This window comes from Haliotis rubra, unplaced genomic scaffold, assembly GCF_003918875.1.
Source record: "Haliotis rubra isolate DU_JTF1 unplaced genomic scaffold, ASM391887v1 Scf155, whole genome shotgun sequence".
Classification (NCBI taxonomy): Eukaryota; Metazoa; Mollusca; class Gastropoda; order Lepetellida; family Haliotidae; genus Haliotis; species Haliotis rubra.
The window spans coordinates 31,611-57,274 of record NW_025765503.1 but is presented as its reverse complement, the minus strand read 5'-3'; the positions used below and the strand labels follow the sequence as shown (position 1 = coordinate 57,274).

The 25,664-nt window shown below is 41.0% G+C and overlaps 1 protein-coding gene across 5 annotated transcripts in view; it reads right to left on the bottom strand.

Annotated features, from left to right (window-relative positions):
• LOC124270808 (beta-1,3-galactosyltransferase 1-like) overlaps window positions 1-24,611 on the bottom strand; it is a 29,759-nt gene extending 5,148 nt beyond the window's left edge. The window contains exons 1-2 of one of the 5 annotated variants that reach the window (XM_046705851.1): window positions 24,537-24,611; window positions 12,199-15,043 (exon numbers count right to left, since the gene is read on the bottom strand). In XM_046705851.1, coding sequence (XP_046561807.1) covers window positions 13,958-14,992 — 1,035 coding nt within the window. In that variant the 5' untranslated portion in view covers window positions 14,993-15,043; window positions 24,537-24,611 and the 3' untranslated portion in view covers window positions 12,199-13,957. Of the gene's footprint in view, window positions 1-4,105; window positions 4,283-12,198; window positions 15,044-15,955; window positions 16,076-24,536 lie in introns of those variants that run through there. The other 4 variants (XM_046705852.1, XM_046705854.1, XM_046705853.1 and 1 more) reach the window with 4 other exon arrangements.
• Between the last annotated feature and the right edge of the window lie 1,053 nt (window positions 24,612-25,664).

Below are 25,664 nucleotides of genomic sequence, written 5' to 3'. Positions count from 1 at the left end.
GGTGGTGAGTATTCGGTATTTCTGTTCGTTTACGCAGTAAAAGATAAAGGCTTTCAGTGGAACACTCTCTGAAAATATTATAATTATCCGCCAGCCATAACGTCACGCTAAAAGGCAATGATTCAATGTTACGTCACGATACAATGCTTGATGCCATATGCTTCTGTAAAACCGCCTGGTCAGGAAAGTTGTCAAAAATGCTGTTTTGATAGATTTCGACTGAACGCTTCAAGGATCAGACGCTGCACAACTATATATTAGGGTGTCATAGGAGTCTATTCGACTCAAACTAAATTCTGAAAAGAGCCAGCGATGTTTTTGACTGAATATATAATATGCCATTGTAAACCACACAAATGTTTCATGTTTTCAAAAACATCTGACAGGCGAGAAATATATATTAAAAAATATAAATGCTGAGAAAAGGCGTCAGTGGGCAATTCGATTATTTTATTCATGGTACAAGGAAAGATACGACATAGATTCACGCTTTGGACAGACTCTTTAGGAGATCAGCGATGAGAATTTATGTTGGTAGTTGGCATTTTTGGGGGACAGAAGAACCAGAAAGGGGGAAATACCATGGAAATATCATGGAAATACTATGCATGAATCCCTCATGTGAATGCAGTATTTCCTTACGGAAGAAGGTGGGTAAGTGAACTTCAATACAGATTTAGATTTGCCGCTCTGCGAGATTCTTAATCCTTTCAATGCTCAATCCCATTTGACAGGAGAGTAACATAATGGCATCCCCAAATATAACTTGCAATAACTATTTACCAAGTAGGGTTTACGTATCATTTGAATTATGTATTACATGCATAAATGCTCAGCGTATGTGTAAACCTTAAGTAGTTTATGTACCTCAATTAGAAATAATCGATTCTGGTCCAGACAATCCAGTGACCAACAGCATGAACATCGATCTACGCTACTGGGATACGATGACATACGTCAACGAAGTCTGACCACCTGATCATCTTAGTCGCCTCTTACGACAAGCATGGGTTGCTGAAGATCAATTCTAACCCGGATCTTCACGTGCCATTTAGACACAAACAATGCGAATCGTTACATCACCGATTGAAAGGATCAGAACGATCATACCAACGGCAGTAACCATACAACTCCACATGCATCATGATGCCGAAAACATATTGTGATCCTTTTGATATATCTAATTTAAAGGGACACTGATCTAGAGCTATTCCACGGGACTGTTTGTTGCTTGCTATTGTTTATGGCTATCCGGATGATATCTCAGAATTCTTGACTAGTTCGCGACCTTTGCTGCGCCACCCGTAAGCAATATTCCAGCTATATGGCGGTGGTCTGTAAATAATCGAATCTGGACCAGACAATCCAGTAATCAACAACATGAGCATCGATCTGCACAGTCAGCGATCCTGACCACGCGATCCCGTCAGTCACCTCTTACGACAAGCACGGGTTACTGAAGATCAATTCTAACCCAGATCTACACGGGTCTAAACGTCTGAGACAGGCACCATTTCCTACATGGCTTACACACCATGGTGTAACTGGAATACGTTTCAAGGCGGCGTTAAACCACTGGGATTACTTTGGAACTGGAATATATGTTGTATGTCAAGTGCAAATCTTCTTTCAATTTTCAGAAATATTTCAAAACCGAGATTTTGACTTGACACTAGAAAGTTTAACTGATTTCTTTGACTGACCAAGTGGACACGTGGTACTGCTGAGCATGGCTTCCAACACATTCATATCCGGATTGAAAATGACTAAAGCAACCATAATACTTTGTATTGCGTTTTTTTATCCACCTGTTTTTAAATTTTCAGAAAATGAATTTACAAATTTAGACTTTATCGTCGAATGTTGTATAATGATAATGACAATTATTACCGGTGGTACTTTGTGAAGGCACTAAAGGACAAGCGAACACTTGTTGAAGCTAGTTGACGATGTACAACATCAGACAAGGCCCGATCTGGCAACGCTTGCTACTTCTACTGAGAAAACGTACTCTCCCCTCGAGGAAATGCTCTATCAGAATGTGAAGCCTACCAGCTGCAGAAGCCCCCAAACCATACCCATATCTTTCACAGTTGAAAGAAATGGAAAAGAGATTTCTTTTGAAATTTGAAGAAAATCCAGTTCCTGAATTGTTTTGTGTGTTGATATAAGTATATTGACAGACTATGATAACATGTAAAAATTCCCATCCATATTTTTTAATAATAGATCATAATAATAGATATACACTTGCGCCTGTTTCCAGTATAATCAAGTGCTCAAAAGCGCTTGTGAGCAATGAACTGTCCTGGGAATACACAGTCTAACAGCAGCAGACTTTAAACAAATGTGTTTTCAGTAGTGATTTGAATGATTCAAACTCAGGGGCACTTCTTATTTCAAGTGGGAGGGAGTTCCATATCTGGGGGGCTGAGATTTCGAAACTTCTCTCGCCAAATGATGTACAAGCTGACGGAAGCTTCAAAAGACACTGGTTACAGGAACGTAGAGTTCTCTCAGGTTTGTATTCTTGGATAAGTTCAGAAATGTATGGAGGAGCATCGCGGTGGATAGCACGGAATGCCAGTAACTGGTCATTTCGAATTCACCTTCAACAACAAATGGTGCCCTACTAAGAACTATTGCCTTCTACCGTAACGGATCCAACTAATAAAATCGAATTTGAGGAAACAAACAAGCAAGCAAGCAAGGAAGCAAGCAAGCAAGCAGTGTACCTTGCTTATGTGGACACTTGCGTTTTTTTCAGATTATTTAATCGATATCATTTCACTACCAAAATTCCACAGACGCGTAAATATCCCTCCCACCCCGCCACCCCCTATTGCATAATGCATAAGAAACTGAGAATTGAATGTAGTTAGCAGACAAACAGATACACATATGTTTTTTTGTGTGTGATATTTCTGACCGGGGATTGTTATATGACGCTACAGACCAGGCAAACCAGTGTTTGATATTATGTACGATGACACACCCATCCAGTATTGGTTGCTAGGAACCCCGAATCCTCGTCAAAGCGGGCAGTCCCCAAAAGTGCGCTGTGATTTATGTTGAGGTTATTAAATTTAGTGTCCAACGCACTATTAAATAAAGGGCATGCTTATCAACATCTGTTTACATAGAGGCAATAAACAGGGTATTGCTTGTGTCTGGAGTCTTGTCAGCTATACTTCTCTTGTAACTTGTAACATTGTACAGGCCACTATGCTGTGTGTGTGTGTCTCATCTCTCATACGTTTCAAAACAGTTTTGCTAAAAATATATGTTATTGTACACCTGACTGACTGACTGAGTTTAGTTTTACGCCGCTTTTAGCAATATTACAGCAATATCACGGCGGGGGACACCAGAAATGGGCTTAACACATTGTGCCCATGTGGGGAATCGAACCCGGGTCTTCGGCGTGACGAGCCAACGCTTTAACCACTAGGCTACCCCACCGCCCTTATTGTACACCTAGTGAAGATGAAAAAGTGTATATGTATTTGAAAACGATAACAGACAAGGTACCATTTGTGTTTACAACGTCAAGCCGGATTATTTGATTCTCTTCTGAATTTCCAACCGTTCCGTGATGAGAACATACAGCGTCAATGTCAGATCGATTGATTGTTGTTTAACGCCGCACACAGCACTATTCCAGCTATGTGGCGGCGGTCTGTAAATAATCGAGTCTGGACCAGACAATCCAGTGATCAACATCATCAGCATAGATCTACGCAACTGGGATATGATGACATGTCAACCAAGTCAGCGAGTCTGACCACCTGATCCCGTTAGTCGCCCCTTACGACAAGCATGGGTTGCTGAAGACCACTTGAAATCTAACCCGGATCTTCACGAGTGGTCAAGGTCAGAAATTAGAGACATTTCACTGTGCGTAAAAATACAAACTAGAGGTTAAAAGAAACTGGATAACTGACAATCAGTAATGACACCAGGTGTTGGCGTAAAGGGAAAGCATGTCCTGCCCTAAAGGTAGAACAAGCCACTCAACATGACCACACACGTGTACATTAATATGGATGGCCTTGAAGTGAATATAATGCATTTTATAAAATGGGGGAAAGAGGAGCATACATACCTACGTTGGCATCACAGCTCACGTCTACATGTGACACGACTTCTCCGAAACTCCAGTTCAGCGATCTGTACACACGAGGTTGTTGAAATCACCGTGTTGTTGGTTGTGAAGGTAAACCTGTCCAAATTGTGGCGTGTTCACTTGATATGTTAACGACAAACCACTAAATAAGTTACCGCCATTCACAACTACTAGAGATAAACAGCGACACGCCACAATCATGTGCTTGACCCGTGTTTCGCTCCAGCTTCATCTATCAACCTTTGATATTGATATGATCATCTAACGAACAATAGACGCTGGTCATGTCAAGGGTATTGCCAAAGTGATACAGTGTAAACTACGTTTATACCGAACCTGCTTATAACGAACTGATGATATAACGAACTGCTTTATTGTCCCGGCTTCTCTATGTATTTTAACGATCATCGATATGGAGTAAACTACCGTTATACCGAACCTGCTGATAACGAACTGATGATATAACGAACTGCTTTATTGTCCCGGCTTCTCTATGTATTTTAACGATCATCGATATGGAGTAAACTACGTTTATACCGAGCCCGCTTATAACGAACTGATGATATAACGAACTGCTTTATTGTTCCGGCTTGTCTATGTATTTTGGGGCGGTGGAGCAGCCTAATGGTTAAAGCGTTGGCTCGTCACGCCGAAGACCCGGGTTCGAATCCCCACATGGGTACAATGTGTAAAGCCTATTTCGGGTGTCCCCCGCCGTGATGTTGCTGGAATATTGCAAAAAGCGGCGTAAAACTAAACTCAGTCAGTCTATGTATATTAACGATCATCGATATGGAGTAAACTACGTTTATACCGAACCTGCTTATAACGAACTGATGATATAACGAACTGCTTTATTGTGTCGGCTTGTCTATGTATTTTAACGATCACAGATATGGAGTAAACTACGTTTATACCGAGCCCGCTTATAACGAACTGATGATATAACGAACTGCTTTATTGTCCCGGCTTCTCTATGTATTTTAACGATCATCGATATGGAGTAAACTACGTTTATACCGAGCCCGCTTATAACGAACTGATGATATAACGAACTGCTTTATTGTGTCGGCTTCTCTATGTATTTTAACGATCATCGATATGGAGTAAACTACGTTTATACCGACCCCGCTTATAACGAACTGATGATATAACGAACTGCTTTATTGTCCCGGCTTCTCTATGTATTTTAACGATCATCGATATGGAGTAAACTACGTTTATACCGAGCCCGCTTATAACGAACTGATGATATAACGAACTGCTTTATTGTGTCGGCTTCTCTATGTATTTTAACGATCATCGATATGGAGTAAACTACGTTTATACCGAGCCCGCTTATAACGAACTGATGATATAACGAACTGCTTTATTGTCCCGGCTTCTCTATGTATTTTAACGATCATCGACATGGAGTAAACTACATTTATACCGACCCGCTTATAACGAACTGATGATATAACGAACTGCTTTATTGTGTCGGCTTCTCTATGTATTTTAACGATCATCGATATGGAGTAAACTACGTTTATACCGAGCCCGCTTATAACGAACTAATGGATATAACGAACTGCTTTATTGTGTCGGCTTCTCTATGTATTTTAACGATCATCGATATGGAGTAAACTACATTTATACCGATATATAGCTGGATTATTGCTGAGTGCAACAACAGACAAACAAACCCTTCGTTTTACTGACCTTTATTGTGTTGACATAAACCTATCTATATCGGTGACACATTAATAAAATATTTTACACTTCTCTTATTCACACCAGAAGTGTCGCAACGACAAATGTTTAATATCGAAACAAATATTATCCACACAATGATATCAAGCTCGAATGTGAAACTTGATAAATGTTTCAAGATATACAATCCCTGGAGGTGATTACATTTCGGTCAATTCAGACGTCCCTTATTACCTGTTTGCATGACATGCGGAGATCCCAGTTAAGACCGGTTGTCAACAATCAACGGTTGTCGCAAGAGGCGACTCTGCTGAGCGTTAGAGGCAACTGACACACTCAGGTGTTCAAGGGTGTGACTAGGTTGATGCATATCACCGAGGGGCGGATACAGCTTTTTGAGGAAGGGGGAAGTGTGTGTGTGTGTGTGTGTGTGTGTGTGTGTGTGTGTGTGTGTGATGCAAAGAGAAAGGGGTGGTAGTGCACACTTCATTTTTACCCGTTTTCATGGGTCATTTAATAAACTTTAATGATAACCACCCACTTTAATAATAACCACCCAACCACACATCATGTCTGAGACACAGTCGATTACTTACAGACCGCCGTCTCATCATTGAATTCTTGCTGAGCGGGATTAAAAACAAACAAAACAAACAACACCTGATTGTGTTGTATAAAATTTCTTATACTGTATATTATAAATGATATGTGGTATTATCGCTCATTTTCGTTTCGTTTGTTGTTTAACGCCACACCCAGCAAGATCCCAGCTATATGGCGGCGGCCTGTAAATAATCGAGTCTGGGTCACACGATCCAGTGATCAACAGCATGAACATCGATCTACGAATTTTGAGATATTATGTCATGTGTCAGCGAGCCCTACCGCCCGATCCGTTAGTCGCCGCTTACGACAAGCATGGGTTGCTGAAGATCAGTTCTAAGTTTCTTCACGAGTCGTGTTATCACTCAATTCTGGTCTCCACGACAGGCATTATTTGTAGAGTTACTTTTTTCTTAATTTTGATTCGCTGAAAAGAAAAATGCCAGCTTGTGATTGCTTGAAAAAAATCAAATGATGGACTACTTTCGTCAATTATATTGAATGGCAGTAAATAGGTTGTTGAGGTTTTGACGTTTTGACTATACAGTTAAACTTGGAACACCACAAGATATACAGCTGGAGAGTTTTAAAAACCCCAAAAACCTTAAACTTTTCGTGTTTCGAATTAATATTAGTGAGTGAGTATGGTTTAACGCCGCCTTTAGCAATATTCCAGCAATATCACGAAGGGGGACAGAAATGGGCTTCACACCTTATACCCATCTGGGGAATCGAACCCAGATCGTCGGCGTGACGAGCGAACGCTTTAACCACTAGGCTACCCCACCGCCTTTCGTATTAATATTACTATCAATGAGGACCTCGTATGAGTTCATTGTTTGAAACCCATTATTGGTGTCCCCCGCCTTCAAGTATGCGGGAACATTTGACGTAAAACCATACTCACTCACCCTCGGAGTTCATTAGGGACCGTTTATAATTTATGGCTTGGGGAGGGAGGGGGAGGGGAAGAATGATGATTTTAGGGGGGTCACCATTTTGTTCTGGGGAGGTAGGGGTCATCAATTTTGTACACATGTTTCTAGGGAGGTCAGCAATTTTGTACATAAAAATATTACAAAAATTATGCTAAAAAATATTGGAAGGGGAAGGGGGGTGTCATGGATTTTGTACATGGCATGCAGGGGGGTCACTTACTTTGTACATAAATTTTACGAGGGGACCATTCGGATTGTACATGCTTCTCCATAAAAATCATCATCACCCCCGCTGGCCATAAATTATTAACGGTCCTTTAAAATTCAATATGTTCAGTGTTCAACCTATTTGTTACATGTAGTTGAAATGTTTTCGCCATAAAACATAAATTTCCCCATCTGTTTAATCATTTAACATTGAAAGATTCTCATTTGACTCATATAACGAGTGACGAGTATTTACAACTCACCTCATTATAAAGCCAAAGTAAGTATAACGAGTGAGTGAATGAGGATGGTTTTAAGCCGCCTTTAGCAATATTCCCGCAATATCACGACGGGGGACACCAGCAATGGGCTTCACACATTGTACCCATGCGGGGAATCGAACCCAGATCTTCGGCATGACGAGCGAACGCTTTAACCACTAGGCTACCCCACCGCCCGTTGTTATAACGCCAACAGGTAGAATATTCCTGTTGACAATGGTCAATCAAATACACTTTAACATTTACAACCCTCACAGAATCATAGAAGTTCAAAACACGTCCTTCCCATTCATGACGTTACATATAATAATATAAAAATAATAAATGTTTTAATTGCAAAGATATCAGTTTTATTTCTCTATATAATCTCAGTTTTCAAACGCAGGTTTACAATATATGTCACAAATTCACATATTAAATGAGTTGATACAATGTGCTCGTATATCTAGACCAAGGTTGTCCAGTCGTTATAAAATATAATCCGCTTGGAGTAACTGGGTAAAGGGATGAAATTAAACATCGTAAGACAATGATACAAAGATGACGATGGCTGTGTAATTTGAATGAACACATAAATTTATTTCTTACTCTTAAAAGGACATTGTATGCCTTTGAAGGATGACCAAACAAAACATGTTTCCAATCCAATCTCTCTCCTTACCTATCTCCTGCTTATCTCCACATACCAAATTGGGAATGTTCCTATCATTATCTTATCTAACAGTAAGGTACAATAAATATCTGTGTGACCATACCAAGGACACAAGTCCGATACAACAGTAGTCCCGTTTAAAAACCAGTAGGCTACATGAACAATCAGACAATCAGCATAATTATGCATGGTGCCTACTGGTTAAAATATCGGCCTAAAGTATTGGTACTAAAGTTGGGCCACTCGGGTAGTTTTGTAATTATAACCAGTAGATCCCTTGGATAGTTATACATTCAGTAAGCCAGATAGACAAACACATAATCGATAGATCATTACATAACCGGTTGGCCACATGGTTTATAACATAACCGATAAGCCACATGGACAGTCAGACAAGTGTAGTCAGACAATCGGCCAGTTGTATCCCATATGGACAGTCACATCACTAGTGAGCCACGTGGACAGTCATGTTATTGGTCAAGTTAGACTACCAGTCACACAATCACATCACTAGTAAGCCATGTGGACAGTCGTGTAATTGGTCAGGTCAGACAATCAGTCACACAATCACATCACTAGTAAGCCATGTGGACAGTCATGTTATTGGTCAAGTTAGACAATCAGTCACACAATCACATCACTAGTAAGCCATGTGGACAGTCGTGTAATTGGTCAGGTCAGACAATCAGTCACACAATCACATCACCAGTAAGCCACGTGGACAGTCATGTAATTGGTCAGGTCAGACAATCAGTCACACAATCACATCACCAGTAAGCCATGTGGACAGTCATGTAATTGGTCAGGTCAGACAATCAGTCACACTATCACATCCAGTAAGCCATGTGGACAGTCATGTAATTGGTCAGGTCAGACAATCAGTCACACAATCACATCACCAGTAAGCCACGTGGACAGTCATGTAATTGGTCAGGTCAGACAATCAGTCACACAATCACATTACCAGTAAGCCATGTGGACAGTCATGTAATTGGTCAGGTCAGACAATCAGTCACACTATCACATAACCAGTAAGCCACGTGGACAGTCATGTAATTGGTCAGGTCAGACAATCAGTCACACAATCACATTACCAGTAAGCCACGTGGACAGTCATGTAATTGGTCAGGTCAGACAATCAGTCACACAATCACATCACCAGTAAGCCATGTGGACAGTCATGTAATTGGTCAGGTCAGACAATCAGTCACACTATCACATAACCAGTAAGCCATGTGGACAGTCATGTAATTGGTCAGGTCAGACAATCAGTCACACAATCACATCACTAGTAAGCCATGTGGACAGTCATGTAATTGGTCAGGTCAGACAATCAGTCACACAATCACATTACCAGTAAGCCATGTGGACAGTCATGTAATTGGTCAGGTCAGACAATCAGTCACACAATCACATCACCAGTAAGCCATGTGGACAGTCATGTAATTGGTCAGGTCAGACAATCAGTCACACTATCACATCACCAGTAAGCCATGTGGACAGTCATGTAATTGGTCAGGTCAGACAATCAGTCACACAATCACATCACCAGTAAGCCACGTGGACAGTCATGTAATTGGTCAGGTCAGACAATCAGTCACACAATCACATTACCAGTAAGCCACGTGGAGAGTCATGTAATTGGTCAGGTCAGACAATCAGTCACACTATCACATCACCAGTAAGCCACGTGGACAGTCATGTAATTGGTCAGGTCAGACAATCAGTCACACAATCACATTACCAGTAAGCCACGTGGACAGTCATGTAATTGGTCAGGTCAGACAATCAGTCACACAATCACATAACCAGTAAGCCACGTGGAGAGTCATGTAATTGGTCAGGTCAGACAATCAGTCACACAATCACATTACCAGTAAGCCACGCGGGACAGTCATGTAATTGGTCAGGTCAGACAATCAGTCACACAATCACATTACCAGTAAGCCACGTGGACAGTCATGTAATTGGTCAGGTCAGACAATCAGTCACACAATCACAACACCAGTAAGCCACGTGGACAGTCATGTAATTGGTCAGGTCAGACAATCAGTCACACTATCACATCACCAGTAAGCCACGTGGAGAGTCATGTAATTGGTCAGGTCAGACAATCAGTCACACTATCACATCACCAGTAAGCCACGTGGACAGTCATGTAATTGGTCAGGTCAGACAATCAGTCACACAATCACATCACCAGTGAGCCATGTGGACAGTCATATAATTGGTCAGGTCAGACAATCAGTCACACAATCACATCACCAGTGAGCCATGTGGAGAGTCATGTAATTGGTCAGGTCAGACAATCAGTCACACTATCACATCACCAGTGAGCCATGTGGACAGTCATGTAATTGGTCAGGTCAGACAATCAGTCACCCAATCACATCACCAATAAGGCTCACGCACAATCATACAATCAGTCAGAGAGTCGGTCACACGATTATATCACCAGTAGGCCCCAAAGAAATCCACATCACCAGTAGATCACATGGACAGTTATAGTACCAGCAAGCCACCGGACAGTCATATAACCAGTAGGGCACACAGACATTGAAGGACTTGCAACCCGTATGGATATCATGTCACAAATAGGCCACATGGACAATAACACAATTATCAGCATGTCATAACGATAATCAGCAAGTAGGCCAGCTGGGCAGTTATATAGCCAGTAATCTACTTCATACATGGCATAGCTATATAAAAACGGATACATTTGATTAAGGCTGGCGGTTAATGACTCGTACCTATTGCACGGAGACGGAACGCTAACAAGTGTGGGTTTTTTCAGATTTATTTTTTTATGAACAGTTTGAACTATCAACTTCAGGTGTATGTATTGGACTACGGATAAAGGTGTAACTGAACACTTCTTGTATATCTTGTCTACATCACCGGTTACTTCGACAAAGTGGAAACAGGTCAGGCTCGTCAAAGTCGAACGTGTATGTTCTTCTCGAAGCCTTCATGGTATCAACACCATTACAGAAGTAAACCATTCTTCCATACACATATATCACAAGAACTATATCACTGCCAGTACATCCTTAACCCAGAAGTACATATCTATAATTATATTAGTCCCAGAGAAACACACACACGCATTATTTAATAGATGAATTCACACTGAAGTACAATGGAAGCCCTCTAAACCGGCACTCGTTGGGACCGACAAAAAATGCCGATATAGAGGGCGTACCGGTTTAGAGAATGATAATAAATAAAACAGCATCTGTCGGGACCAAATTCTAGTGCCGATATTGAGAGCATGCCGGATTGGAGGGCTGCCGGTTTAGAGGGCTTCCACTGTATGTACGTTCCACTGCAGAACACCATTTCGCCTTATTGTGCCTTATGTCCAATCCCCACGTCATTGCTAATTTCCTTGACAGCGGATTATCATGCGTTTCAGTTTTATTCTCAACTCCCTGGGGAACCTTCATCACTTGCCCCAGAGTATATCATCAGACTGACAACGCTGGAATCCCAAGTTTTCCACTCCCTGACTGATACTATTGAAGCACCAGACACAGCCACCATGACTTGACTATAGCACACTGATAACGGGGTAAATATTACAGATTGCTTTATCATTTTATCCTTGACACGAGGATCTATCAACTAAGACCAGGGCAGTACTAATGTATTGACTGTTGATCTAACGAATGTTCTGACGAAGACAGGCTGCTTAACTTTGGTAGTTGGATTTAGTTGGCATTCCTAGCGAGGTTTAATTCGGTCATGCAAACAAAAATATACAAATCTGTAACTTTCGTTTTGTGAACTAGGTATAAATACCAGTATTGAAATAACGTATTAATTTGACAAAAGCATTACATCTGCTTTAAGAGATGATGTATTAACATTGCAAAACATTATGTCTGATTTTTAGCAGAGATTTGGAATGTGGGAGTGGTTTTGCGGCATTATTGAAATGAAATATTCTGAAAATGGACAAGAAAGTGTTAAGACCATGTTTGAAAATCTACCATGTTGAATGGCGTTTAAACAGAATTTATAAATTATTACAATCGACAAAACCCTTTCCACATCCATACCAAATCTGTGCTAATTGCAAAGTCGACTATATCATGGAAATGTGTTCATGAATCACTATCAAATTAGTATTGACACCAGGTGTTCGCAAAAGGTGACCCTAGCCTACCCCACCTTCCATCAGAGAAGAAGACATACAATAGAAATCAGTGATCGAATACCTGAAAACAAATCTTAACTTGTTATGCCCTCCTACTCATAGTGTAACTACACGAGGAAGTTCTAAAAGATCACAAGAGATATGAAATTTTATCTGTATGTGTCAACGTCCCTGGATCGACCAACCTGAATACTTCAGGTCAGTCACGCTACTGACGTCACAGCTGGAGAGTCAATCCATCAAAGGGAGGTTATCAAACCACCCTCAAGATTTTCCCTGCAATGTTGGGTTTCAAAAAGCACAATAGCAAGTTTGTGCACTTGGCGAGCACGAGATGATCTAATAAAACGTTTTTTTGAAGAGAGTTGGAAATACACCTCAAACCGACAAACATCTTTCCTTACTAAAAACAAATACAGAACAAGAATCAAAACATATCAACACATCAATACTAAAAAAAGATAAAAAATAGAATAAGAAAATGAAAATGAACGATATTTAAAACATAACAAAGGCCAAAACTGATTTGGATTTTTGTCTTTGGACTTTTTAGGTGATAAAAACATGAGACGGCCGTGAACTACTCTCTTTCTTTGGATGTGTGTGTGTGTGTGTGTGTGTGTGTGTGTGTGTGTGTGTGTGTGTGTGTTGTGTGTGTGTGTGTGTTTGATGTTGATGTTGATGTAGGTGTTAGTATGGATGTGGATGTGGATGTGGATGTGGATGTGGATGGTCTTTAATCGACAGAAGAACACATTTTTTCCTGCAAATTTTGAAATAACATCTTCCGGTGGAACAGATGTTTTGAATATATATTTCCAAGCTGTTTCTGTTGAAAGGAAACGCGATCAAATATTTTGTTTCGGATTTGAGACAGGCTTTTAGGAGCTAAATACTATTTTTTTTCAAAGATCACCAATAATTACTGTAACTATGTATGTGTACCTCGAAACATCATGGCAATAGATAGATTTTGTCTTCCTCATGAATGTAGTATCGGAGATCTACTGTGTCCTTCTTCAAAGGAAAGTTTTCACTGCCTTGTCACAAATTAAACAATTAAATTGTTTTGTCACAAAACAGAAAAAAAACACACACAGAAAAGGAACTTAGTACAGGAAAACACAACAGTGATAAATTATACAAAAGATAAGATAAATAGAACACACATATATGAAGATGAATGAACATCGAAGAGATTGCATTTAACCCTTTGACGCGAGTTTAAACTAAGTCATCTTGATGACCTCTGTCCAGTGACACACATCGAAAGCTGTCGGATAACATGAGTGGCAATCACTTCTCCTTGACGTCACTCCACAGGACGTGAGGATCCAGCTTGCACGCACCGTCTTCGTTAAGCACAAATATATATGAACTCAGAGAATTCAACTTCCTTTTCGAACGCCCACAATCAAATATCACCTTATCTATGTTAACTTTGTTCACACCTGCCTTCAGAGCTAGAACACCTGTTACATATACGTCGTCCATATTGAGATAACGAATGTCACGTGATACCTCGTATAACTTCCGGTATACATCCGGGGTTGTGATGTATGCAAATCCTGGGCAGTATTCCGGAAGTGTGTCAAATGGGTACTGCGCATAGGGGATGTAGTACTTTGCCTGTGGGTTTCTGAAAGGTTGTTCGCTGTTTAAGACAATGCCATGAATAGTATTATGATGTTTTGTAGTCCTCTTGATGTAATAGACGAGATTGAATGGATTCACGATGACGTCATCGTCTATCTTGACGATGGTTTTGACGTCGTTGCAATGCCCTCCCACCCAGTGCATCGCCATCACGTGTTTGTGAGTCATGTTTTTGTAGTGGTCGATGAAGTTCCCCTGCACCATGTCCCCGTAGTTGAAGGCTTCCTGTTCAAGTTGCTCTTGTAGGGTGTGGTTAGTTACCCTTCCTAGCAAAAACACTACAGAAATAGATGTGCCATCCACACGATTCTCTGACCCAAACGTTTCCCGTATGACCATCCTTTTCTCGAAGAAGTCCGGCTTCGAATGGACGATTATCAAAACTTCAGGATCATCGCGTTCGCACTGACGACTGTTTATCGAGAAGGAATACTGATGAAGGTTAAAGTATTGGTTTCTTCTTATGAGAAAAAAGTCCACGATGTCTCTACTGGGAGTTTCTGGGTGGAACGTTGTGATTGGAGTCGTGTTCTTCACTGTAATTGCCAGTAGAAACCACGTCATGAACAGCGTCAACCCCAGCGTCCCTAGCACCTGCCGCGGAGTCCATCTCACCATTCGGCTCATTACATGGATACATACCACGGGCAGGGTGCTACTCTGAATGTATGCCATCAGCTGATTGGCCACATTCGTGGCGCTTGAAACAAATTAGCTCTGCCAAATCTGAAAGAAGCAAGGGCGTCATTTACTCTGTTGCCTGTTGGGTTGCATATTAGTTGAATATAGCGAAACACTATCCTTGTTAAAATTTATAATGGCCAAACATTTCAAATTTATTAATATATAAGGTCTCAAAGGGGCGGTGAGATGGCCTTGTGGTTAAAGCGTTCGCTCGTCACGCTGAAGACCCGGGTTCGATTCGCCACATGGGTAAACTGTGTGAAGCCCATTTCCCTTTTTCTCAGTGATAGAAACAATGCAATGTTTTTGATATTTTGCAATTTACGCCCAATAGAACCTTCTTCGGTATTTCGAAAATAATGAATCTCTTGAGTTGACTTGTTGTAACCCTATTTTTGATCCAAATATTAAAAATGCTGGTGGGGTAGCTGAAACGATTAGATTCCGCACGTACAACAATGTGTAAAGAGCGTTCTTGGTGTCACCCGCGGTACATTTATGCAACGTTCGAAATACCTGCCTGCCCGACCGCCCGGGACGGGCTATTTTCAACACGGACTGACAGATTCTCAAATTCACCTGCCCGACGGTCGGGTTAAAAATTAGACATATTATTGCATATGACGATATTTTCTGGGCAGGTAAGTTTTGGTCAGAGCTGGCAAGTTTTACATCTAACCAGCCCTGTGGTCTGGCTGACATTTTGGTGAGTTTCATACACAGATTTATGGAATGTTGTTTCAATGCTGTATAATGGCATGCTCACTTCTCTTGGCCACAAATACCCTCAGACGACATTTTTGCCTTAGAGGTTATCATGAAACCAACTGTAGAATAACATATTGAATCTTTTATCAAAATTCAACACTGGACCGACATTTGCAAAAATAGTTTTTCACAAGAAAACAGGTTTACCTGATGTTTACATGGTTGTTTATACAAAGGCATACTCACTTATCTCCTCCACAGTGAGCCTTAGACGCGAGGTTTGCTTTGGAGGCTATCATGCAACCAAATGAAGAATAACGTATTGAATCTCTTATATTAAATCAATACGATCGAGCTTGGTTAAAATAGTTCACAAACTGGTTTACCCGCTGTTGACATGGTTGTTTTAGGCAACGACTCTCAAACACAGAGTTCCTGGATCTGGTGTAATCTTTTCCTGACATATTCAATCTTGCTAGTGGTAAACGAACGACCCCCTGGCCTGGTGTTTGATAAGACACGGTTGACATTAGTTTGTGTTGGTGCAGCTTAGCAACATAACATGATCTATATACTGACCACCATTGAAATAGGGGTTGAATTCAAAGTGTTGAGGCGGGGTGGAAGGGGAGGGGTGTACGAGGCTAACTGGATGCTTGACAGTCTGTTTGACACACATAGAATCCAGACACGTTTAGGAGAACAATAACTGCTCCCCTGCCGTTAAAGTAGTCTCCGACTGTAAAGTAGTCTCCGACTGTACTCGATGGTGTTGGCGGCAACCCCACTGAAGGTCAGACACCGATCCCTTGTCAGTCATGTACTAAAACTGGGCAAACGTTTTTCAGTGTTTGTCATGCCTGATAATATTAAACCATAATATAGACACGGTGCATAACCGGATTGCACAGTTTTATCCTTGTTTTATTTCTGTTGTCCTTACAGACTTATACCACCCGTGAAGATCCAGGTTAGAATTGGTCTTCAGCAACCCATGCTTGTCGTAAGAGGCGACTAACGTGATCGGGTGGTCAGGCTCGCTGACTTGGTTGATGATTGTGTAGATCGATGCTCACGATGTTGATCTCTGGATTGTCTGGTCCAGACTCGATTATTTACAAACAGCCGCAACATAGATGGAATATTTACCAACAAACCAAGCTTCAGTTCTACATATCTAAACAGATCTATACAGTGTTTCGGAGTTCTTTGGAGAATTGGATGTAACAGTAATAATCACCAATTATGACAACATAAATTTAAAGAAAGTCATGATCACTGAATTATCTGGTCCAGACCTTTTTTACAGACCGCCGCCATATAGCTGGAATATTGTTGAGTGTGGCGTTGAACAATAAACAAACAAAAGATACATACACAAGCAAATTAAGGTTAGAATTGTATTGTTAATCAGAGACTGTTCCTTCACTGTCTGACGGCCAGTTTCGGGATAGGTATAGACGCTGTAATGAGCGACCTAGGCTTGTGTCCGAGACACATGTAATCAACGCAATTCATTTTGCTACAGGGGTCATTATACAACATAATATTTGTTTTTGATTGACTTTGATTAAATGTTCTGTCAAATGACCAGAGTCTGGTCTTCCTTTATAGTGTATACTGTGAGTAGCTTTAACAACACGGGCATGTATGCTACCGACTGTGTATAAGAGCGATGTAATTCACTGCATTCCAACATTGCGCTTTTGTTTATCTAACCTCAAAGGAATCCGATTTAAAAAAAGAAACAAGCTCAATCATGATATAACATGACACAACATTTTCAACTTTAAACACAAATATCCCACATGACAGAGTTATGCAAAACTTGATCCTTGATCTATGGGGTATTTGTCATTAATTGTGGAAATCATAGATATATTTACATCGCTATGTTCAAAGGTACATGACATGCTGTCAGAATTGGAAAGCAAATGCCATCTCAAGTTTACTGAAAAACAATATGAAAAACGTTGGAATTCCTATTGATAACATATATGGGCCTGAGCCAAGAGTGAGTAAGTGAGTGAGTGAGTTTAGTTTTACGCCGCTATTAGCAATATTCCAGCAATAGCACGACGCGAGACACCAGAAATAGACAACACACATTGTACCCATGAGGGGAATCGAACCCGGGTCTTCGGCGTGACGAGTGCACGCTGTAACCATTAAGCTATCCCATTGCTCCTCAAAATATGACTATTTCGGAAGGTTTTTAACTGACGTTTTAGGTCTATCGATGATCGGGGGTCCTACAATAAGCATGGTTCAACAGACTTTCTTTCCCCTGATTGACCCAACCGAACTAGAAACAGAAGAGACCCGCGAAACCGCCTCGCCCGCTCTCTATTTACATATATTCTTGGAGGCTCAGAATATCCATTAGTCGGTATGAAAAGGTGTAGTCCTTTCACCTTATGTCAATATTCACGGAATACTAGCCATAATATTTCGAAATACAGTCGACAGTGCACTTTCTACAAAAAGCGTCAAATGACTCTACATCAACGTTTTTGTATTCATTCATTTTTGATAACTTTCAAGGTCTCATTCATACAGTTTTTAAGGGACCTATATGGAGGACATACATTCCCAATATTGACGCATCTGTGTTTAAAATGATTTCATTATTTTTTCCTGATTTCAAATAAGTTCTCTCGATTTTTTTTTCAGATGAACAGTTGACATGCCCTTCCATGTGTTTGTGACCAATGCCACCAGTGGGGCAGGATACGCTAACCTTCTCCCGAACACCTGGTGTCATCATTATTTGAGTGTGATTCATACACACATGCTCCTGATACACCTGGGACCGTAATGGTACATCCTTAGTCAGATTTCTTATGATTCTGGGAACGGTTTTGACGGAATTATAGACAAGAATAAATGTACAAAATATAATCCGCGCTCACACCCGAAGTAACACCTTTTGCACATTTCATCAATTGCAAAGTACGATCGCCACATTGGTCTTGTTGTGAAATGGGTTTCATTTTAGTTTGGTTTGGTTTGTTGTTTAACGCCGCACTCAGCAATATTCCAGCTATATGGCGGAGGTCTGTATATCATCGAGTCTGGACCACACAATCCAGTGATCAACTTCATGACCATCAACCTACGAAATTGGAATACGATGACAAGTGTCAACCAAGTCATCGAGCCTGACCACCCGATCCCGTTGGTCACCTCTTGCGACAAGCATGGGTTGCTGAAGACCAGGTTCAAGAAATGTAAGGCCTGCATCGATTCGTGCTGTCTTCCCACAATAACCGGTGCGGTGGGGTAGCCCAGTGATTGAAGCGTTCGCTCGTCATGCCAAAGACCCGGGTTCGATTCCCAAAAGGGATACAATGCGTGGTGCTCCCCGCCGTGGTATTGCTGGAATATTGCTAAAAGCGTCGTTAAACTCACCCACAGTAACCTGACTCGCCGTTAAGGTTGAACCCAACTCACTCGCTCACTCCAGAAATATAACGAGTCCAGTTTGTGATAAAGACACTATTGAAATGATATCGCAAAAACTCCGTTGTCTGAAGCAATGATGTTGCAATATCTGAAGGACCCAAAATAACAGGGTTTCACAGTTTCAATATAATGAACACATGATGCATGACTTTCTTGAAATTTATGTTGTCATAATTTGGTGATTATTACTGTTAAATCCAATTCTCCAAAGAACTCCGAAACACTGTATAGATCTGTTTAGATATGTAGCACTGAAGCTTGGTTTGTTGGTAAATATTCCATCTATGTTGCGGCGGTCTGTAAATAATCGAGTCTGGACCAGACAATCCAGAGATCAACATCGTGAGCATCGATCTACACAATCATCAACCAAGTCAGCGAGCCTGACCACCCGATCCCGTTAGTCGCCTCTTACGACAATCACGTGTTACTGAAGACCAATATATATAGAGTATGTAGTTAGAGTGAATACCAAAGCACAATGTTCAGTATTGAAACAAGTATAGCGATGAAAAGAGTGAATAAGATGGGCTTAACGCCTATTTTAACAGTATTCAAGTTGTATTACGCATGTCAGGTTAGGGGAAGAAAGGTCTGCGAATCTCAGACAGTTGGTAAAACACATGAGTATGGTGCTGGAAATGGGTGACGAAGGCAAGAGGTGATCCAGTTATCCAATGGTGAAACACACGTGTACCGTGCTTAAAACATTATTGAAGCGCGTTCCCCCATCTATACACGGAGAGTCACACAGCCCCAGCCCCAGCATCACAGCCCCACACACACACACGCACACACACACACACACACACACACACACTCTCTCACACACACACACTCTCTCTCTCTCACACACACACACACACAATCACACACACGCACGTACGTACGCAAGCAGACACTTACAGACACACACACACTCTCTCTCACTCACTCACACTCACTCACTCTCACACACAGCCACACACTATCTCTGTCTGTCTCTCTCTCTCTCTCTCTCTCTCTCTCTCTCTCTCTCTCTCTCTCTCTCTCTCTCTCCTCTCTCCCTCTCCCTCTCTCTCTCTCTCTCTGTCTCTCTCTGTGTGTGTGTCTCTCTCTCTCAGACACAAATCACAGTCACTATGTCTTTGTCAGTACGATACCTCAATATCCCAGTCGTGAAGATACAACTTCATACATTGTCCCGATATAAGATCCTACCCGAGAGATTAGCAAATAGTGTCCAGACCTGTATTCATAGCGTGGCCTTATCTGTATGTACGTGGGCACAAGACACCGCCTTAGCGACGCTCTCGGGGGTTTCAACACACACTGACTCACGTACCAACACGAAACGTTGCAACATGATGATGTTGAATCGACCCAGAATGACTGGGTAACCGGGTGTAAACATTGTTATATCCTTGCGAAATGTTTTGTATTAACATTCTGTACAATCTGAAGGCGTATTTGTCCGTTTCTTTCTACAGAGGCTAAATTTATCACCAATCGTGGTGATTTTCCACTAACATTATCCCACAAATATTCCAGTAGAGAATGACGAAAACTAATAGATATGCTTAATAGTATCTATTTCAGGTAAATATGAGGAAATATCGTAATTCATTGCCAAGATTTCCATGTTAGTCCCATGATCTATGCATCGAGACTGTGAGATATTAATCCCATGATCTATGCATCGAGTCTGTGAGATATTTATCCTATGATCTATGCATCGAGACGGTGAGATATTTATTCTATGATCTATGCATCGAGACTGGGAGACATTAGTCCCATGATCTATGCATCGAGACTGGGCGATATTAATCCCATGATCTATGCATCGAGACTGGGTTATTTATCCTAGATATTTATCCTATGATCTATGCATCGAGACGGTGAGATATTTATCCTATGATCTATGCATCGAGACGGTGAGATATTTATTCTATGATCTATGCATCGAGACTGGGAGACATTAGTCCCATGATCTATGCATCGAGACTGGGCGATATTAATCCCATGATCTATGCATCGAGACTGGGAGACATTAATCCCATGATCTATGCATGGAGACTGTGAAATATTAATCCCATGACAATACATCGAGAGTTGGTGATACAAGCTCCAAGATCAGAATGATTATGTAAAATGTGTAATACACAAGCCGTCAACGATGAATAATACTTTCTACTTGTATGTCTATTTTTACTCCACAGCGAGGTTAAATATTCCTTTATGTTGTTTCAACAATTTAAATATTGTCAAATTTCGAATCTGTTAAACAGTCAATAAACATTCACACAAAACATGTCCATGCATATATATATACCACGTACAGTAAAATAGAACTGGCATTCTAGATAACGGTTAAAATTGTGAAATACCTCTGTGACGGGTCCTAAAGGTTCGTGCCCTCTCGGAAAGATTCATTGATATTGGATTTGACCTACTTGTGCAAGAGCAGCTCTCAGTTAGGAAATTCTGATAGTCAGGCATAGCTCAATATCGAAAGACTATGAAAATATTTGAACATTTTATGCATTTTGTAAGCAGGCATGTCAGGCCTGTTCATAACAACATTCCAGTCAAAATCAACAACAAATAACTGTTGCTAAAACCAAACACTGAAATGCCTGATTCTAGATACCCAACCTACTTTAACAACATTTTTGCTGAGCGTAAGATAACACGTTTTAAGCATATATTGTTTCTTGCAGTCCGGTTATATGTATAATGTTTCCAGATTACAAATACAATGCAGCAGAAAGGGGCTGGGTGGTCCTGGCACAGGCAGGCTGGTTGGACGTATCAGCTCATGGCTCTTGCCTTTTTCACAGAACACCAAGGACTTTGGGGATGATGTGTAGACTCTTCAAAGCTCCAGGCTTGTCAGAAGTGTCAGAAGGGCTGTGGATTCGGACAACTTGGTACTTGGGATGCAAGCGTGACATCTCATATGCTAGGTCCACATATTTGCCATGTTTCTCCCGAATTATGTCAAGCATATTTACATCAGGGAAAGAAAATTAAGTGATATAAATAATTCCATTAGTTTCATCAAAAAGGACATGGTCAGGTTTGTTGGCTGGGATACATCCAAGACTCTGTATACAGGTCATTCCGAAGGTTTTTAGCATCGCCATTTTCCATGTGACCCTCTACATATGCTAGGTCGTACCATGGATAGACCTCTGAGTCAAAACAAAAGTATGCTAGGGGGAGTGACTGGTCAGCAGCAAAGAGAAAGCCTTCTTCTGTTTCCTTTTTTCAAGCCATGGGGAACGACACCTCTGAGTCAAAACAAGAAGTTCCTGTGATACGGCACTTCTCTTCGGACCGAGTCCAGTAATCATGAGTGGGAAGTGACTGGTCCTTAAGCAGCAAAAGAAAGTCCTTCTGTTTCACTTTTCAGGCCAGCCAACTTATTCAAAGCAAAGGGAACGACAAACGTGCTCTTCTGAATGGCGCGTGGTGCACATGCTTAAAGCTCAGATGCAGTGGTCGGTCTGACAGCCTTCCCTGTGCCGATCTTATACAGCACTTCTCTTCGTTGACATTCTATACAGTCCAGTAGTGCAAACCCATAAAAGCAAAACCATTATTGACATTAAGATTGTGCCGAAAGTCCTTGGTTCTTTTAGATTACCCTGGACTGCTTTGCTTTCACCTCACGAACCTTGCTTCACGAGGTAATAATGGGCGGTGGGCGTAGCCTAGTGGTTTGGCGCTATATAAATGGACACATTATTATTTATTATTATTATTAGTGGTTAAAGCGTTCGCTAGTCACGCTGAAGACCCGGGTTCGATTCCCCATACGGGGTACAACATGTGAAGCCCATTTGTGCTGTCCCCTGCCGTGATATTGCTGGAATATTGCTAAAAGCAGCGAAAAAAATAAACTCACTCACTCACTCACAAGAGAATCATCAGACGCATTCATAATGAATATATAATGAATTTGAACAAAGGTGTACCATAAGATTCTTTCATGAAGAGCCACCACGTCAATCAAACACACGTAGTATTATTGTTATTAATAAACATATAACCTGTAACCTCTGAGGGTTCTTTCCTTATTGAGGACTGTATTGATATTGTTTACCCATTTCAAAAACTTCAATAATTCGGTACAGCGTTCTCGATCATGTCATTATATTTTAAACTACTTCATATTCTGATATGTATTTAATCGTAAGCTGTTGTATGAACTCACGTTTAAATTGTCAGGCTATCTGTTACATTCAAAATTCCATTATCGCATCTCATGCAAATTGAGCAATAGTTTGTTTTCTGAAGGACATGCTTATAACCTTTTCTTGAGAAGTAGTGTTCTTGGTCATCTGAAGTGCCATGATTCGCGAGGTGGTCCCACCGGAAGTGTTCGATCCTGGGTTCGAATCTCAGATTCGCCCAGTCTACATTTAGAGGTTTGTCCATACCCGTGCTCGGGGGGTTCACCAAACATATGAACGTCTAAGACTTGCATCAGTTGACACGTCCTGAACTAACTGAAGCAATGTTGTAAACTCCCTTAAACCAAACTCTCTCATTGTAGGTTTGACATGCATGTTCAGAGTAGGCCTGGACGATGTTATTCTACATTGTTTGAATTAGCGAGATTGTCTGAGTGTTTTGTATTGTTTGATCGTTTAATTGATGCTCGAACACCAAACACCCCATCTCTTTAAATTTTTTATTTATTTTCGTCCTTAATGTTTTTATTATAACTGACATTACCTGAAAAAATGTCCTTGTCACAGATAAACCCCCGCTTACATATTTTGGGACCTAAAAGATATCGAAACGAAAGTTGTCATCTGTTTATTCAGAAACCAGACATTTTAACCCGAACGAGATGCTTTAAACTAGCGTCTAAAAATAGCCAGCACCACCACCAGCAGCAACAGCAGCAACAGCAACAACCCTTAGTGAACCAAAGAAAAGAAAAACAAAGCAAGCAAAACACACCAATTTATCGATCGTCCTCCCACAACACGTGAACACCTAGAAGGTTGTTTGTTTAGTCATACAATACCGGCGTGGGTTATATTGACTTCTCACATCTTGAGTCTACACCACACCTTCCCGTCATAGTAGCCCTTCTCGTTGACCCTGGGAAACTACGTGAATTTTCAAGAAATTCTTAATGATGATGACATATTGACATGCTGAACCGCACACGGAAGTTCATAAGTTCAACCATTAATATAAGCGATAAGCCTTGCGTGTTGAGGTTTTGCGCCACCCTTCGACAACAGTTCGGCAATTACATTTGTCTTTTCGGGGCACGCTGATACAGACTTGCCTAACTTGTGTGATGTCTAAATATTATGTACTGGTTTTATATGTTTGTCGTATCAAATAATAGGTTACATACCAGTTAGTTTAAGGTCCTCGTGTCTGGTTGTTGTCACATATTCCTAGGGCGTAAGGTATCTCTTGTGAATCTGCGTGATACAGGTGTCACTATATCGGGCATGCGCATTGCCGAGATAGGGTTTCCTGACCAGGGACCGTCTCAGCAGAAAATGGGAAATTATATTACATGCTTCCTTAAGTGGCATTTAGAAGCTGGTATGATCAGAGACCATATATGGAAGCTGGTATGATGAAGTGGAACACTTTTATGGATAGACAACTTCTTTCTTGCAGTACTGTAACACAGAAGTTGTCTATCCATAAAAAGTGTTCCACTTTATATTACATGCTGTCAATAAGCAAATATATATTGAGTCTTCAAATGAAAGAGATATTATTTTCTGTCTTGTTCCTTTCGCTTGTAAGATTGCACGCACCGAGATCCAGAAAGATGAAAAAAAAATAAGAGAGAGAGAGAGAGAGAGAGAGAGAGAGAGAGAGAGAGAGAGAGAGAGAGAGAGAGAGAGAGAGAGAGAGAGAGAGAGAGAGAGAGAGAGAGAGAGAGAGAGATAGAGAGAGAGAGAGACAGAGACCGACAGAGAGAGAGAGACCGACAGAGAGGGAGAGCAAACCCAACGAGCAACGAGCAGCGAATTATATTCTATACTTACAATTTGGGTATACAATACCATGTCACCAATGGCTTAAACTTACATATTAACTTTGTCCATCCGAGGATATTTCTTTCAAGGAATGACTTTTCATGTTCACATCAAACCTCCATTCTTCATTCAGTAGACACTCCACATTTTCAGGTTTTATGAGTGAGTGAGTTGGGTTTTACGCCGCTTTTAGCAATATTCCAGCAATATCACGACGGGGGACACCAGAAATGGGCTTCACACATTGTGCCAATGCTGGGATTCGAACCCGGGTCGTCAGCGTGACGAGCCGACGCTTTAACCATTAGGCTACCCCACCGCCCCTCAGGTTTTATGAACAATGTGTGAAGCCCATTTCTGCTGTCCCCCGCCGTGATGTTGCTGGAATATTGTTAAAAGCAGCGTAAAACCAAACTCAGTCAGTCAGTCATTGCTATAATTTAAAACTTCACACTGGTAAATATGTATGTACAGTCACGAACTTT